A 17,703-nucleotide genomic window follows, 5' to 3' on the forward strand; every position below is an offset into this window, starting at 1 on the left:
GAGCTCAAGCCCCACAGTGGGTACAGAGATTAATTTAAAATAAAATCCTTTAAATAAATAAATAAATAAATAAATAAATAAATAAATAAATAAATAAATAGTCAAAGACTAGGTATAGTCATAATTCTCTTACAGAAGTACACTCTTGTTTGCTATGACTAAAAAACTAAAATGGCATACTCCCAATAAGGAAAAAGTGCATTAGTTTTGAAATGTGATTGTGAATATTTTTCAAATAATTTTTATCAGTACCTCAGAAAATTAAAGGACTGTATAATTAATTATCTTATTTAACAAAAAATACTAAAGCAGGTACTTTTAAGATCAGTGAGAGGTTAATCATTTTCAACAACAGGATTATCATACATATTTGGGGACTACCAGGAAGAAAGTAATTATTCCTAAAACAAATAATCATAGTTTTTTCTCAACTAAAAAGATACTTATGTGTTCTGGATATTTTTCTTTAACAAGTAATATACTCCACTTTTAATAAAGTGTACTTTTAAATTCCTACTTAAAAATTACTTTAACTGGTCAACATAAGAAATTTAAAATACCAAGTTATGCTGCTAATGGAGTGTTAATCTTTCCCTTTCTTGGGAAGCCTGGGTCAGTCCATTAAGTGACCAACTCTTGGTTTCAGCTGAGGTCCTGATCTCAAAGTTTGTCAGTTCTGGCGCCACATCAGGCTCTGCGCTATCACTGCAGAGCCTGCTTGGGATTCTCTCTCTCCCTTTCTCTCTGCCCCCTCACATCTCTCTCTCTCAAAATAAATAAATAAAAACTTAAAATCTTCCCCTTACCTACTTTTAACAACATGTCTGCTTTTTAACTTCCCAAACAATTTATTTTCTTTTTTTTTTAATTTTTTAAAAAATGTTTTTATTTATTTTTGAAGGAGAGAGAGCATGAGCGGGGGAGGAGCAGAGAGAGAGGGAGACACAGAATTCAAAGCAGGCTCCAGGATCTAAGCTGTCAGCACAGAGCCCGACACGGGGCTCGAACTCAGGAACTGTGAGATCATGACCCAAGCCAAAGTCAGACACTCAACTGACTGAGCCACCCAGGCGCCCCTCAAACAATTTCTTAATATATAAGTATTCAGTCCACAGAAAAATATTCTTCCTAAACTATATATGCAACTACTACTAAATATTAATCTCAATTATTCCTGAAGTATTCAGGTGTCTTCTAATGGTACAGTTTTATGTTTCTTTAATCAAGGTAGTAAACACATTTTCCTGTTCTAAAATTATTATAGCTATTATGAAAACCTGATTGCTAGAACCTCAAGTCAAAGTACAGCTGATGATTTATGTTTAATCTAGACATACTTCCTTTCCTATAGTCTCTTTAAATTAATACAGGAGACTTTATGAATACCATAAAATATGGGATCCAAAATATACTCAACTGGCCTATTGTGACCTTATAATAAAATTAAAAGACTTATTATGTAAAAATTTTATACTATTTTTTTTTCAATGGCATATTAGTGTTTCCCTTTACTCTTCTAAAAATACCATACTAACTGAGGGAAACTGGCCAAACCTTTAAGTCATATTTGTCCTTACAGTTCTCCCATTCTTTGGACCACACTTAGTCTCACCCCTCATTACTGTCAGATTCACAAGATTCCTTAAGGACCCCAAGAAACCCAAGTTTCTCGTTGTGACTCGACCCCCACCATATCTTTCTCTGCTAGACAGTCAGTGCTCCTATGTCACACCTCTCCTGATCAATCAGCACATAAAAGCTTACTTCTACATTTTAGCACTGCCTCTGAACCCTCACCTGTTTGTGGTATCAGCAAGTTTATCTGATAAACTATTAATACGAGATAATATTGCCAATAAAAGACAATAGTTTAAAGTTTATCTTCCAAAGAATTTGTGATTTTAAACATCATTTTAAAAAGAATTTCAGAGGGGCACCTGGATGGCTCAATTGGTTAAGTGTCTGACTCTTGGTTTTGGCTCAGGTCATGATTTCACAGTTTGTGAGATTGAGCCCTGCTTTGGGCTCTGCTCTGACTGTGCAGAGCTTGCCTGGGATTCTCTCTCACCCTCTCTCTCTGCCCCTTCCCTGCTCCCACATGCATTCCCACAGGCTCTCTCTCTCAAAATAAATAAATAAACATTTAAAAAGAATTTCATAATACACGAGAGACACAAAATTAGGCACTAACAATTCTCAAATTATACTACACAGTAAACCATCTAGTCTACCTATTTGTAATGTAGAACCAATTACAATTTAATACAGTTTAAACTGAAAATTAGGGGCCCCCGGGTGGTTCACTCAGTTAAGCAGCTAACTCTTGATTTCAGCTCAGGTCATGATCTCACAGTTTGTGAGTTCAAGTCCCACATCGGCTGTGTGTTGACAGCCTGGAGCCTATTTGGGATTCTCTGTTTCCCTCTCTTTACCCATTCCAGCTCGCATGCTTTCTCTCTCTCAAAAATAAACAAACATTAAAAGAAAAAAAAAAAAAAAAAAAAGATGACCCGAAGTTTAATGTAGTCATACAACCAGTAGTGAATATAGATCTGGCTTAGATAGGTGCCTCACAAATGTCAAGTAAGTAAAAACTAAAACTGTTAATTGTATGGTTTTATCATAAGCTCCATATCTGTTAAATCTTCTCATCTTCTTTTCATGTATCTAAGTGTTTCTCTCTTTTTTTTAATGTTTACTTATTTTTGAGAGAAAGAGAAAGAGAGAAAGAGAGAGAGAGAGACAGAGCATGAGCAGGGGAGGGGCAGAGAGAAAAGGAGATACAGAATCCCAAGAAGGCTCCAGGCTCTGAGCTGTCAGCACAGAGCCCAACACAGGACTTGAACCCATGGACAGCGAGACCATGACCTGAGGCGAAGTCAGATGCTCAACTGACTGAGCCACCCAGGGGCCCCAAATCTTCTCATCTTCAAAGTATAGCAAATGACCCCCCATAGCTAATCCAGTTAAAAATGGTAAGGTAACTTTTTTTTTTTTAAGTAATCTCTATCTACCCCCAACATGAGGCTAGAACTCAGGATCTCAAGATCAAGTCACATGTTTTACTAAATGAGTCAGAAAGGCACCCCTAAAATGGTTAGGTAACTTTTTAACCTACCCAGAATAATTACCTTAGCACACCATACATGAGGTCTCTCAGAACATTTGACACTTCTGACTTAAAGTGTCTTTTCTACTTTATGCTTTTCACAACAACCTGGTAAATTACAAATAAAATTGCAGACTGTCTACTTCAAATTCTGACAAATCACTTTGTTCTTTATTGCTTTAACCCAAAGTACATTCTCCTATGACTGAAATAATTTAATACCATTTCATTCAATCTGCAATTAATTTTACAGTTACAAGTCTAGAGCCTAGTACATCTTTCTAAACAACAATTTAGAAACCAGAATTGTATGGATTTTCTTCTATAATAATCTTGTGAAGAAACCTCTTGACCAGAAATCTCAAACATAGAATAGATAAATTTGGGAGAGAGAAAACACCCCCACTTCTTAATTTCTTAACAGTGGAAAAGAATAAATTACTAGCTCAAATGAAATTCCCAAGAGACACTATGTACAATGGAATATTATAAGACACACCAATCCTATTCAGTTTTTCTATACAATCCTATTTGGAATTTCTATATAGCTACAAGACTACAGAGATTTTTACACTTATAGCTTTTACATCCTTATAGCTTTTACATCCTTTCAAGCCGTACTGAGAAGAGTATGAAAAGAGCACAGATACTGAATGAATGTAGAATTTAAACAATTTGAGAGATTTCTTGAAGACAAAATCTACATACAATGCTCACCCAGCCATCTGAAAGCCAAATTTTATTAAAAACATTAATGCTTTATAAACTATCCAAAAAGATCATTAAAACAGAGATGAAGCCTACACGAGTCCAATTATTTTACATTCTTTTAAACACATAATGGCCCTATTTTTTGAAACAAATAGGTTCAGCAAGCATCCACTATGCCCTCACCTCCACTTCCCATTCCCTTTTGGTCCTAGAAGACAAGTATGAGGTTCAATTCAATCCTAAAAGACTGCTTCACATAAGAGCTACTTTTGCCTTGACTTTCTTTATGACCTTGGAGGGAATCTACCAAATGACAACTATAATGATGTTGGTGTATTCTTGTTTATCACTGAAATTTAACCCTAATATGCTAACATTAATGAAGTCTTCTAAACTGAACCTAGAGAACTGAAAACCTGTGAATCAAAATATCGACTGATATGCATTATGAACCACGTTTTAAAACCTTAATCTGACTAGTAAGGGGGAAAAAAAGTACCAAGGCCGCAAATTCAACAAAATTGAAAAATAAATTCTGAAAAACACCAACAGTGTCATTATTACTTCTCTTTATGGAAAACTGGTCTGCAACGCAAAAAAAAAAAAAAAGGGGGGGGTGGAGGTGGGGGAGATAAAATTAGCTTCAACTAAACGTTTCCTTGCTTTTACAAAGATAACAGCTGGACAACAAAGGAAAATTTAAAACTTGGCAAAGAATGCGGTGACTATGTAAAAAAATCTACAATCTGACAATTACTAAGATAAACCTATCACTCAAGTTACTAATTTGTATACCCATCTTGGGCAGTAATCATGGTACCATTTTATTAGCACTAGAAAGATAAATCCTTGCCTTGGAGGAACATTTACTAAGTACATTTCATTTCAGGATCTTAGGGCAGTTTACGAGCAGTATCTCTTTAGGCTTCCCTAAGGTACTCTAAAGTGCTTAACATCATTCACACATTCAGCCACCACTAGGGTGAGAAGTAAATAAACACGATTTACTTATGCAATTATTTACCACAGAATTCTAGTCAAGAATGCAAAAGTAAAAATTCATATAGTTATTTAATCCCCAAAGAAAGCGTAGAATACGACTGGCGATAAGATTCACCCTTAATTGACCACTACAGAAACCAAAGGCCTTCCACATGGGCTGTCCTTTACTATCACTCTTGATTCGAAAAAGTAACAATGTCAACTCAACATTTTAACAGTACAGAAGATAAACAGAACTCAGTGAAATCTCTAATTCCAGATCCTCAAAAAATGTTTATAAAAACTGAGATAGAGCAACGCCCCCCTAAAAGCACCCTACTACAAAGAACGAAATACCGAAAACATGAGGTGGGCCAAGGTTAGAAAAGCTGATCTAACCCAATTACCCGGAGGGACCACAAGGTTTGGGACTAGGAACGTGAGATCGGGGTGGGGGTGGGTAGCAAAGTGAAATCTAACCCCAGAAATCACAACACAGGCCGCAGCCTAGAAGCTGAAGCTGGCGGGAAGTGAGCTCCCTTTCTGTTCCCAGGGGAAAGTCCAGAGAAGAGCGGCTCCACACCGCGCACTCATAAGGCGCCAATAGTGCATGCCTACCAAGGCGCCGGAGCCGCTGGAGAACCCGGTTGAGAAGGGGAGGAGACCCCGGCAGACGGCCCTGGAAGAGGAGGAGGACTAAGGTTGGAAGCAGCGGCAGTGTCTGGACGAGGGGGATTACCTAACTGTGACGACAGGAAAGTGTCCTCAGGCTCCGGCGATGGTCCCGACTGCGCAATGTGTGGTGTCTTTCCTGCTTAGCCCGCAGCAGCAACAGAACCAGCTCCTTCAGCCAGTCGCCATTTCCCGCCTACCGACCTGCTGCACCGCACGGACAGAGACCCGGATGGAAAGCGGCCTCTCCGCGCAGGCGCCTTGACTTTCTCCTCCCCCTCCCGCCACAATTCCGCGAGGTGGGAGGGAAGGAATGCGGGCGGCCTCAGAGTCAAAAAAAAAAAAAAAAAATCCAGCTTTTACTTCCGTAAAGAGCGTTGGAGTTCCTGCTGCCGGAAGAAACTCACAAGCCTGATTCCTGACACAAAATGAACGCAGGCCCTTAGGACCGAATGGAGGAACAAGGACAAAACCTATCAGGATACGCCAGGACCTGGGGGATATTTGTACTTTAAGGGCCTCCGTAGCTGGCAGTGTAGTGATTGCAGGGGGAGTAGGGAGTAAAGCGTTGGGAGTGAAGAGGCGGGGACCCGAAGGACGGTTTTTCCTCCCGCTGCTAACGGAACTGCTTAGGCAGAGCTGGGAGGGGGAGCGCGCCCTCACCGTGGAGGCGGGGCTTAGGAACGCGTCGCTCACCCTGGTGGCTAGAGTTAGTAACCGGGGCGCGCCTTGTGGGTGGAGCCAAATGGGATGGGGTGGGACTAACGCCTTGGCGCGCTGGAGGTGGTAGTGTGTGTAGAGTGCTGCCCCAGGCCATGTTGAGACGAATCCTTCATCTTTCCAGGGATTCCGGTGGCCCTTGAAGGTCCTCTTTCCAGCTCTCTGCCTAGAGAGCATAACAGTTGCTTGTGATTCTGTCACACAAGCCCACGCCATTCGACTCCACGCGAACTCGGCTGTGGTTCTGCCGAGAAGTCAGATCATTCAGACAAATGAGTTCCTACCTGCTTGCCTGGGTCTAAGGACTGTCAGCCTAATGGAGTGAAAATGTATCAATCCGAGCATCTAGCCCTAGTGAACTATCAAAAAACCAAAACTAATGGTTGGAAGAGCATTATCTGTTTACTAAAGCTCTGGGCCACTCACATTATTCAATCAAGAAATATTTATTGAAAAAACACAATGTGTGAAGACCATACTAGAATGCGAGGGATACAAGGTAGACGTGAACCCTGCCTTCTCAGAGTTCACGGTCTGAAGAAGACAGACAAGTAAACAATTTAAATACAATGTGCTAAGATGACCACAAGGAGTTCTTGACAGGCGTATAAACGGGGTGTGGGAAGGCTTTCATGAGATGACCTGAAGAGTTGATGTTACAAAGGAAGAGTGCCTAGGTAAACAGATGGAAAAAATCCAAAAATGAGATTGTGTTGAGTAGTTAGGGTAGTAGTTCTGTGCGCTGGGGATAAAGGAGTTGAGGGGAAGAAAGTGGAGAGAGATGAGGCTGCGAGGTAAGCAGAGAACCCTTGTGAATCTGGTTGTTTCAAAGTGTGGAGCAGGTGAGTTGTCTCCTGAATGCCTTATATACTGCAGATCTTGCCAGAGCTCAGAGTTCATTTGCACCCGATATCTTCCGATTACAAGAATGCTCTGAATGCCAGTTTACTGACAGCCAGTGGTGTATCAGCGAGCAGAACTGGTATTAGTGCACAAAATAATAGATTCCTGAAAAACTAACTGGAAATCAACAAATAGTTACTGATTATCCAGTGTATATCATGGAAAACCATACAGGTTAAACAATTACCCCAACTGATTACCAACATAATTTTTAAATCAGGTAAAAATTGGGAATATTTCTGAAAAAAAATATCAGTAGTAATAACTACCAGTGCTCGCTCTTCTAAAACTTAAATATGCCATTTACAAAGTGCTTTTATATGCATTTTGATTTTCCCAACAACCCTGTGAATAGGTGATATTAGAGCCCCCCCCACCCCCCCCCCACCCCGCAACTCTTCAGCTGAAGACGCTGAAATTTTTTTTAAGGTAGGAGGAAGGGAGAACAAAGGAAAAAACAGTCACCCTTTCCTAAGAATCCAGTAGTAAGAAATACAATCAGGACTCAAGCAAGCTGTCCTTCTGTTCATTATACCACATCCTACTGTCTCCTGTTAAGTTTAGAAAGTTTGCTGGTAGCAAGCCTAAATGCTTTTGCAATTTATTTAACATTTTAACATTTTTTCAGAGGATAACGATTATGTTCTGATTTTAACTTTCATTGTTTACATCTAATAGTTTCTACTAGACTCTCTTCTGCAATATCTAAGTGGATTGTTGTGAAAGTCAAATGAGATTATTTATTCATTTATAAATGACAGTTCGTAATGTCATTAAGCTTCAGTAAAAACTTTGTCCAAGATTTTAGAATAAAATAAGGGTTTCAAAATATGAACTTAAAAAAAGTCAGGTATATTTATACACAAAGCAGTAGCCACAGGAAAAAAACTTAATGCAAAAACTTAGTGGCATGCATGCTTTCTAAACTATACAAAATTATTGCTATCTGAAAATATTAATGAAATAAGGTGTTCACTAAGTAATGTGATAGAAGCATCTTGGATATTTAACAAAATCCTTCAGCAAATCCCTTATTACCTTTTATCTGATATATAAGACATATGCACTTCACAATCCAAGTCTTATATTAATTCTATCTCTATGAGATATTTAAAAAAAATTTTTTTTAATGTTTATTTTTGAGACAGAGAGAGACAGTGTGAGCAGGGGAGGGGCAGAGAGAGAGGGAGACAGAGAACTCAAAGTAGGTTCCAGGCTCTGTGCTCTGAGCACAGAGCCCAATGCAGGGATCTAACCCACAAACTGCAAGATCATGACCTGAGCCGAAGTTGGATGCTTAACGGACTGAGCCACCCAGGCACCCATCTATGAGGTATTTTTGAATAGGCCTCACGCCCAGCATGGAGCCCAATGTGGGACTTGAACTCATGACCCTGAGCTCAAGAGCTGAGATCAAGAGTCACACACTTAACGAACCTAGCTACCCAGGTGCCCCTATGAGGCATATTTTTATCACTCTCATACTACAACTTAGAAAGCAATATTCATAATAAACATTGAAATAGTATCAGAACTGCCATTGTACTTTAATATTGCATTCACTTGATGGCAATGATCATCTGAAACTTAACATGGTCAAAACTAAACTCTCAAACCTGTTTCTCTCTTAGTATTCTCCACTGGATAGAATATAATTCTCTTATATTTCATCCAATCCACTGTAAGTGCAATAAATTAAACCTTGAAAGTATATCTTGAATCCAAACACTTACCACCTCAGCTATCTCCCCTAGTTCAAGGACCACCATCTCTGACCTGGAATACTATAAGTCTTCCTGCTCCATTCTTGAACCTCCATCAATCTTTCCAAAACACAGCCAAGGTGATCATTTTAAACCTCTTTACAAATTTTCAACACCCTTAAAATAAAATCTAAAGTCTTCACTATAACATGCAAAGCCCTTCATTAGCTCACTCTTGGCTACCTCATAACTACATTCCCTACCTCTTGCTATTTGTATTCCCATCCTACTGGCTAATTAACCATTCTCTGAAAAAGTATATTCCTGTATCAAGGACTTTGTTTTTGTTATTTCTCTGCCTCTACTTCTTTTCCCTTAGACCTGTGTTATTCAATAGCCACTAACCACAAGCCATGGGTGGACTGAGCACTTGAAATGTGGTAGTGCAACTGAGGAAATTAATTTTTAACTTTATTTAATTTTAATTAACAAAATTTAAAATTAATACCTGAGTGACTGCTTAACAGAGCTTCCAGCTGGGGTGATGAAATAGTTCTAGAACCAGTTAGTGGTAATGGTTGCACAACATTGTAATGTACTTAATGGCACTGAATTGTACTTTGCATGTAAATGTACCATGGTAGTTTTGCTACAATAAAAAAAAATTGCCCCGGGGCGCCCGGGTGGCTCAGTCGGTTCAGTGTCCGACTTGGGCTCAGGTCATGATCTCGCAGTCTGTGAGTTCGAGCCCCGCATCGGGCTCTGTGCTGATGGCTCAGAGCCTGGAGCCTGCTTGGGATTCTGTATCTCCCTCTCTTTCTGACCCTCCCCCGCTCATGCTCTGTCTCTCTCTCTCTCTGTCAAAAATAAATAAAACATTAAAAAAAAAAGAAATTAAAAAAAAAAAAGAAAAAAAAATTGCCCCTTGGTATTCCCCAAAGGAGTTGAGCTTGTGTCCACACAAAAATCTACACATGAATGTCTATAGCAACTTTATTCATAATTGCCAAAAGTTGGAAGAATCAAGATGTCCTTCAATGGGGGAATGCATAAACTGCAACATAGTCATACAATGGAGTATTAATCAGCTAAAAAGAAGTGAGCTATCAAGTCATGTAAAGATAAGGGGTAATCTTAAATGAATATTACTAAGTGAAAGAAGCCAATCTGAAAAGGCTATATGCTGTATGATTATAATCATATGACATTCTGGAAAAGAGAAAACTATGATGACAGTAAAAAGGTCAGTGGCTGCCAGGGATTTTGGGATAAGGAAAGAGGAACAAGTGGAAAACACGGGATTTTTAAGGCAGTGAAACTGTTCTGCATACTATAACGGTAGATACATGTCATTATACATTTGTCCAAACCCATAGAAGGTACAATACAAAATGTGAATCTTAATGTAAACTGACTTTGGTTGATAATGATGTATACACAGTGTTGGTTATCAATTTTAACAAATAATTCTACACTGGTGCAGGATGTTGATGGCACGGAAGCTGTGTGTGTGTGTGTGTGTGTGTGTGTGTGTGTGTGTGGGATATGCTGGGATTTTCTACTTCCTACTTAATTTAGTTATGAACCTGAAACTGCCCTAAAGAGTGAAGTATATTGAAAAAAATTAATATTTGGTTCAGTTATTATAAAACTTTTAAGTATACTTGGAACATGAGTATGTGAATGTATTAACTCAAATATAAATTTTATGAATGCCAAATACCAAATATTTCCAATGACAACTTAATGTCCATATTGAGATGTGCTGTAAATGTAAAATACACACTAGATTTGAGATTTAGCACAAAAGAAAATATAAAATATCTCTATCTCATTAGTAGTGTTCTATATTGATTACATATTAAAATGGTAATATTTTGGATATATTGGTTAAATATCAAAATTTCACCAGTTTTTTTAAAAATGTTGTTACTAGAAAATTCAAAATTACATAGGTATCCTGCATTATATTTCTATTGGATGGTGTTGCACAAGATATCCACATGGCTTATGTTCACACCACCTCTTCAGAAAGGCCCTCCCTGATCATCCTATCTAAAAATAGCACTCCTCCATCACTATTCCTTTATTCTGATTCATTTTTCTTAAAGCATTTATCACTATGAGTATAGAAAATAATGATCTCTCCCTCTGGTATTTATGTAAGTTCCATGAAGGCAGAGACATTGTAGTACTCAAAACAGCTCTCTATACAGATTAGGTACTCAATAAGAAATTAAAAGAATGATCGTTGTTCTTTCATGATTGAATCTTTAGGCTTATGTGTTAGGGGGTGTCTGGAGCACTCAATAAATATTGAATGAATCCCAAATCCACATTTCTTGGTCTCTCAACATTTCAACCTTCCATTTTCAAATACTTACAGTACAACTACATTTGTATGTCTTCAAATTCATTCTACTGCTATTTGCAATTTGCAATTAAACCCATCCAATGAATGTTTCATTTCAGTTATTATACTTCACAGTTCTAGAATTTCCATTAGGTTTTCTATAATTTTCATTTCTGTGCTGAGATCCTCTATCTGTTCACTTACTTAAAACATTTTCATTTAATCTTTAAACATACTTTTTTTTAGGACTTTTTAATTTAATGTTTTAAAATTTAAATTCAAGTTAGTTAACATACAGTGCAGTAAACACTTTTAATACCTGCATTAACAAATAACAATATAACAAATAACAACAGCCATCTAATTTTTTTAACTATAGATCACATTTCAAGTCTTTGTATGTCTGATAATTTTTTATTGAAAACTAGACATTGTGTATATGTTGTATAGATTCTTGATTGTTATCTTCTGAAAAGTGATGATTCTTATTTTAGCAGATTCTTCAGTTACTGAGTAGTTACCTTAAACTAATATAGGCTTGGTTTTATGCTTTGTTAGTTCATATCTATGAGAAGCTGAAGGAGTTTCATTAAGTTCTAACTTGACAGGACTCAATCTTCATACTTTATCTCCCCTTACAATCTTGTCAGAGCTTGTTAGGGCAGACCTAGGGTAGGTCTTACTCGAGGGCATGGTCTTTACTCCCAAGGTGCAACCTTTCTAATCTATCTGGATGCCACAATTGTTACAGAACTCCACCTTGACAGGCCCAGAAACCTAGTGTCCTGTAGCACGGCTTTCATGCCAACACTTCTTTTAATTAATATTTTTAATGTTTTTATTTATTTTTGAGAGAGAGAGAGAGAGAGAAACAGAGAGACAGAGCGTGAGTGGGGGAGGGGCAGAGAGAGAGGGAGACAGAATCCGGGCTCTGAGCTGTCAGCACAGAACCCATGTGGGGCTCAAACTCACGAACCGAACCGTAAGACCATGACCTGAGCTGAAGTCGGACACTTAACCGACTGAGCCACCCAGGCGCCCTTTATGGCAACACTTCTTGACCTCTGGTATCTACGTTCCATTCTCAACTCTGTGGCAACTGCTATGGGGTAAGCATCAGGTGGTTTTGCTCTAATTATGTACGGTCCAGCCCTCAGCCATGAACTTGTGGGCACCCTTATAAGGATTTCTGGGGCTACCTCTCTGTATAGATAGCTCCCTCTTCTCTAATGTCCACCCAATTGATTTCCAACTGCTTCAGCTGCTCCCCACTATGATCTCTGTCGTCTCAGTTCAGCTTTTTTACACCCATAGGAAGCTGGGTGACCGTGGGGCTCAACTGCTTAAGTTTCCCTTATTTTTTAGAAGCTTAAGTTTTTTGCTGCCCCAAAACAGTCACTTACATCTTGTCCAGTTTTATAGTTACCACTAATTCAGAAAGGGCTAGTCAAATTAATCATAGTCAGAAACAAAAATCTCCCTTCCCTCATATTTTTTGGAGTGGAATTAAGGAAAGAAGAGCAGCTGTTCTCAGGTGGCAAAACTAAGAAAATGTGACCTGCTGGAAGTCTTGGTTAGAGTTTTGAGGGGAGAGCTAGTCTGAGTGAAAGAAAGTAGCAAGTAGAGAGAAGCAGAAATGGGAGTTAGTGAAACAAAGTTGGCAGCGTTTAAGTCCTTGTGTCAATACAATTATCCTCAAGTCCAGCTGACTTCTGCCCTTTTTGCAGTTTATTTACATGGACCACTAAATTTCCCCTTTTTCTTTCTGGGACAGTTGTTTGAATTTTCATTTGGAACCCTTAGTGAGGAGAGTCTTAAAAGGAATTAGATATAGCCCAATTAGAACTGAATATTTATGTGAAGACTCAATAACCTAGACTTTGGAAATGTATTAAATAACATCACATGGTTTGATTGTCTTATTGAAGCCATGGGGTCAGACATGTGAGGTAACAGAAGTTTCCAAGGCTAGCCATTATGACAAGTGACTACCCCCCTCATAACTACACGGTTTTTGTTTTGTTTTGTTTTATACATTCTCTGTCCTCATATTCTAGCAAATTTTATGTTTACAGGTGTATACAGGACAAGTCAAAAAGGAACACAATCTTAAGATTTTTTAAAATAAAGGGACATATTTTAGAAATGATTTTGAAGTTGTATTCACATTTTCCTTAGAATCATCCCTCCATGTATATTTTGGATTTTATATTTTCTCTTTATGGGTCAGTAGCAAGTGACCTGAACTTAAAAGGTTCTACCTACCCTACCCTTTCCATACCTCTTCAGCCTCATTTCTCTCATGATATTCTAGCTTCATAATTATGTTTCAGTTAAGTTGAAAACCTTATTATTTGGAAACTTAAGAGACCTTGAAACCTTGGAACTTTGTTTTATTTTTAATAGTTCTTATCACTATTTAAAATTAGCTGGTTCTTGTGTTTACTTGTATATTGTCGGACTGGTCCAACTTGAATGTAAGCTCCATGAGAACAGAAACCTGGTCTATCTTACCCACTACAGTATTCTTATTACATAAGATAATGCTGGGCACATAGGAAGCATTCAGTATTTGTTACACTAGCACTACGGTAAACAACCCTAATATAAATTTTTCTGCAATCTAGTTTAGCTTAGCCTAAAATGAATTCTAAATTTGCTCAAATTTTAGTGTTAAAATGTAACTATTTGCATCACATGAGTGTGATGTGTGTATATGTGTCAGAATCAGAAAAATAGTAAAACAAGTTTAATTTTAATTTATTAGAACCCAGTTAAGTGATGATTTTAAAAGCAGAGTTTCCATCAAATTAACACTTAATTCCGGGCAAAAATACATTTAAAAAACCTAAATCTTAAGGCAGAAGTAAAATATTATAAAAACCAGCATGTCTAATACAGACTGTAGAATGTCAGAATTTTAAGATTCACATAGTATTTTATAGCACTAAAATGTTAATACAGTCAGAAACATTATCAATTGGTCCAAGATCTCTCAGTTTATAAAATGTCTAGACTGCTAATTGAAGAAATTTTGCTATATAAGTAATAGCTACCATATAATTAAGTGATTGTTCTTATGACAAAGGAACTAAGGCAGGAAATTTCATGGTTTTCATTTGTAAAGATTTTACAGTATTAAATATAAAGTATTACTAGAAGTATGTTTTAGATTCATCTTCCCACTCTAATGCCCAAAAGGTGTACATCAATTCCCTTTAACTCCATTTTAAAAAATTCTGTGAACTATTATACCTATTCATTATAGGCCTGATATACTCAGCAAAGGCATAAATTGCCATTTTGATTTGGTAGAAATAAAAATTTTAGTAAATCACTATATCTTTTCCTGGTCATTAAATAATTTCAAACGGAAGTCTAAGAATTTTTGCACTTCTAATAAATGAACAGCTTTTTTTACCTCTGTAAGTTTGAATTTTGACTAGAACCTGAGCACAAGGGGGAAAAAAAACATTTCATGTTTATGTGCAATTAACAGTAGTCCTTCTGAAAAACAGAGTTAACAACCTTAAATGTCTCCTTATGATCAAAACCTTTTATTTTGGGGGGGATAAGATTTAAAAGATTTAAATCTGAAAACAGGGATTAACTAGCTTAAGCATTCTCCAGAATAGTGTCAAAAAAGACAAATGCATTTAAAATAATTCTGTAAGTCTAGCAAATATGAGGCTTATGGGTTCTGAACATATTAATTACAAAGATTCTTCATCTTTATTACAAACTCTTAAGCTATTTTAATAAAACAGTTGTAGACCTCACTGCACTTCTACTTATTTGTGTGTTAATAAAAATCTGTTAAAACTCCTTATAGTACTTCTGAAAAATTCTAGTCAAATAAGATCACTAAAACTACCAGAGAAGCTTTGAAATGCTGATTGCAGATTCATTTTGAAGTTGATTTAGCTTCTTTCAGAATCTGGCATTTAAATCATGAATATTTTCACCAACTTGGACTCTGAAAATATAAAAAATTTAGCCAGTGATGGTTATTGTTAAACAGTACCAGTATTATGTGAAAAAAATAAAAATTGAAAAGATATTGCCAATCATGCATTTCACAATTTCATGAACTAAGTAAGGTATAACTCATAAATATTGTTATGTCTTTGCAGGTTACCTCAACTTCCATCAGGCCTCAGCTAAAAGTTAATCTGCCAAAACACATCAGCACTCATGTAAAATAAAAGGTGTAGGGAAATGATTTTGCACACATGCTGCCCAGTGTTTGGCTTCCAGGTTCCAACCCCTCTTTTATGTGACTAGATATAACTCCATGAAGAGCACGAGATGAGGGGTAGATAGAACAGAACACCTGTTGGGCTAACAAGAATATATTAGTGTATAAAAAGTTTTTCAGCTGAATAACTGTTCTCACTGGGGTTATGCTATGTGCAACATATAAACCGTACAACCAATTTTTACTATTTGTCCATTTGTGGAAAGAATTAGGCTCAATAAAATGTAAAATATACATTAGTTCATTTTAAATGCAAAGATTACAGTTTTGCTTACTTTGTTTTTGGCTCAACTGTAATATAACAAAAAAATCTCTGCTTTAATAATACAATATGAAAAAGTTCACATATGTACATGGGTACATTTCTTCATTAAAATTTTTCCTTAAATCTATCTCAATGTATCTTTACAACTGATACAACTGATCTTTACAACAAAAGTCAGAAACAACAAAGTAGAAATCATTCCATTTTACAGCACTTTAGGTTTTCTGAAGTTTTCCTTTAGGGCTTAAAGAACGTCATTGAAACGTTGTTTTCCATAGTCTGCAGGATCCATTTGAAGTTCTCGTTCCTCATCATCTGTAAGGAAAATAATTATGTATCAAGAATATTATTTTTAAAATCACTTGCAGAAAACCAATAAAATAAAAGCCTCAGTAGTTTTCTATTTGTTATTTTATACCTTCTAAAATAGCGCTTTATTTCTTAGTTGCTTGGCTAAACAGTGAAAAGTCTGTCTTCCAGTCTTCCAATATATTGGAAGATTACTTAATTTAACAAATCTTTTGATGATAGTAGAGCTAGATATAGTTAGCCAAACTTTAGGAACCCACAAACATTGAGGAGTTGGTTCTTGTATATAAAATACATTATTTCTACTAAATGAATTAGTTCTATAAGTTAGTTTTTGGAGTGCCTAGGTGGCTCAGTCCATTATGCATCCAACTCTTGATTTCAGCTCAGGTCATGATCTCATGGTTGTGGAATTGATCCTCCCACCTCCACCCCCATCGGGCTCCACGCTGAGTGTGGAACCTGCTTGGGATTGCCTCCCTCCCTGTCCTTCTGCCCTTCCCTGCCTGCTCTCTCTCTCTCTTTCAATGAAAATAAATAAATAAATAAAATTTAAAAATAAAAGTTTTAGAAACCGTTCTGTATACATTTTCATGCCCTTAAAAACCAAAACTTTTTCTAATTACAAAATTAATCCACACTCATCACATAAAAATTGGCAAATAAAAGATAAGAAAATAAAAGCTACTCATAATCCCAATATTTAACATTATAGTGAATTTCTTTGCTCCTCTGCAAAGAGCTTAGCAGCAACTTCTTAAATGATATACTAACCAAAATTTAACTTCTTCTTTACCAAAAAGAAAAAATATATATTACATAATATTGTTAGTAAGATCCTCAAAGTCACTTTGAGTAGCTACATTAAATGACTCTTTAGCGTTTGACTTATTTGGATATTGACAGGTTTTTCTGGGTCCTTCTTGGCTATCATCTGCCACTTCACATTACTGTTTATCTCGCAGTAGCAATCCTTTTCTAATTTTGATACAAACTACAGGTTTTGAAATAAGACCGCTCAGAATATTAAAATTATGTTACAACAAGAATGAAAAGTAATTTAATCAAAGCAAAGAGACTTTCTTTCTAGTATATGGCTTTTAGTGACATCTGTTAGCTCCTCCAGAGCCTTGTTTTTTTTCTTTTTTTCTTTGTTTGGTTTTCTTATTTTTTTCTTCTTTTATTCTTCCACAGCCTTGAAAAATGATTTTTCATACTTTATAGTTCACAGTTACAATTACCCATCAGCTTAGTTTTTGACAGATTGAGATGTTACTATCATAATTGTCCAGAAATATAATTTTATATAATTTAAAGAGTTATATGAGTTATATATAAATATAATTTTATATATTTCAAGAGTCAGAATCCCAATTCACATGTATACTATAGCTTTCTGAAATCTGTCTTTTAGATTTGATAGGTTTGCTACTCTTAACTTCTCTAGTATATCCTATGGTAATCCACTCTTAACTTCTCTAGTATATCCTATGGTAAAATTTTGTTCAAGAAAAATGCTATGTGATATATGTACTGTGTATTTTACATAATGATGTGTTCTTATTTCTTCTTTATATTTATTCATTTTAAAAAATGCCAAATAAGACAACTTTTTCTTTCCTTTCAATAACTTTCCTATTAAACTTACAGAAATTCTCATTTAGAATTACAGGCAACAATTTTGCATCATAGGCCAACAAAATTATCTTGTATCTTTAA

General features: G+C 36.5%; 2 protein-coding genes across 7 annotated transcripts in view; both read right to left on the reverse strand.

Moving 5' to 3' along the window:
- Positions 1 to 5,892, reverse strand: part of CTDSPL2 (CTD small phosphatase like 2) — an 82,326-nt gene extending 76,434 nt beyond the window's left edge. Inside the window, exon 1 of one of the 4 annotated variants that reach the window (XM_027067147.2) lies at positions 5,541 to 5,892. The gene's annotated coding sequence lies outside the window, so the exon portion shown is untranslated. Of the gene's footprint in view, positions 1 to 5,419 lie in introns of all 4 variants that reach the window. The other 3 variants (XM_027067145.2, XM_015064824.3, XM_027067146.2) reach the window with 3 other exon arrangements.
- Positions 5,893 to 12,006: 6,114 nt separating this feature from the next.
- Positions 12,007 to 17,703, reverse strand: part of GOLM2 (golgi membrane protein 2) — a 105,388-nt gene continuing 99,691 nt past the window's right edge. For all 3 annotated transcript variants that reach the window (XM_015064826.3, XM_015064827.3, XM_015064825.3), the window contains one exon: positions 12,007 to 15,990. In XM_015064826.3, coding sequence (XP_014920312.2) covers positions 15,920 to 15,990 — 71 coding nt within the window. In that variant the 3' untranslated portion in view covers positions 12,007 to 15,919. The remainder of the gene's footprint in view (positions 15,991 to 17,703) is intronic.

Source organism: Acinonyx jubatus, chromosome B3 (assembly GCF_027475565.1).
Source record: "Acinonyx jubatus isolate Ajub_Pintada_27869175 chromosome B3, VMU_Ajub_asm_v1.0, whole genome shotgun sequence".
Lineage (NCBI taxonomy): Eukaryota > Metazoa > Chordata > Mammalia > Carnivora > Felidae > Acinonyx > Acinonyx jubatus.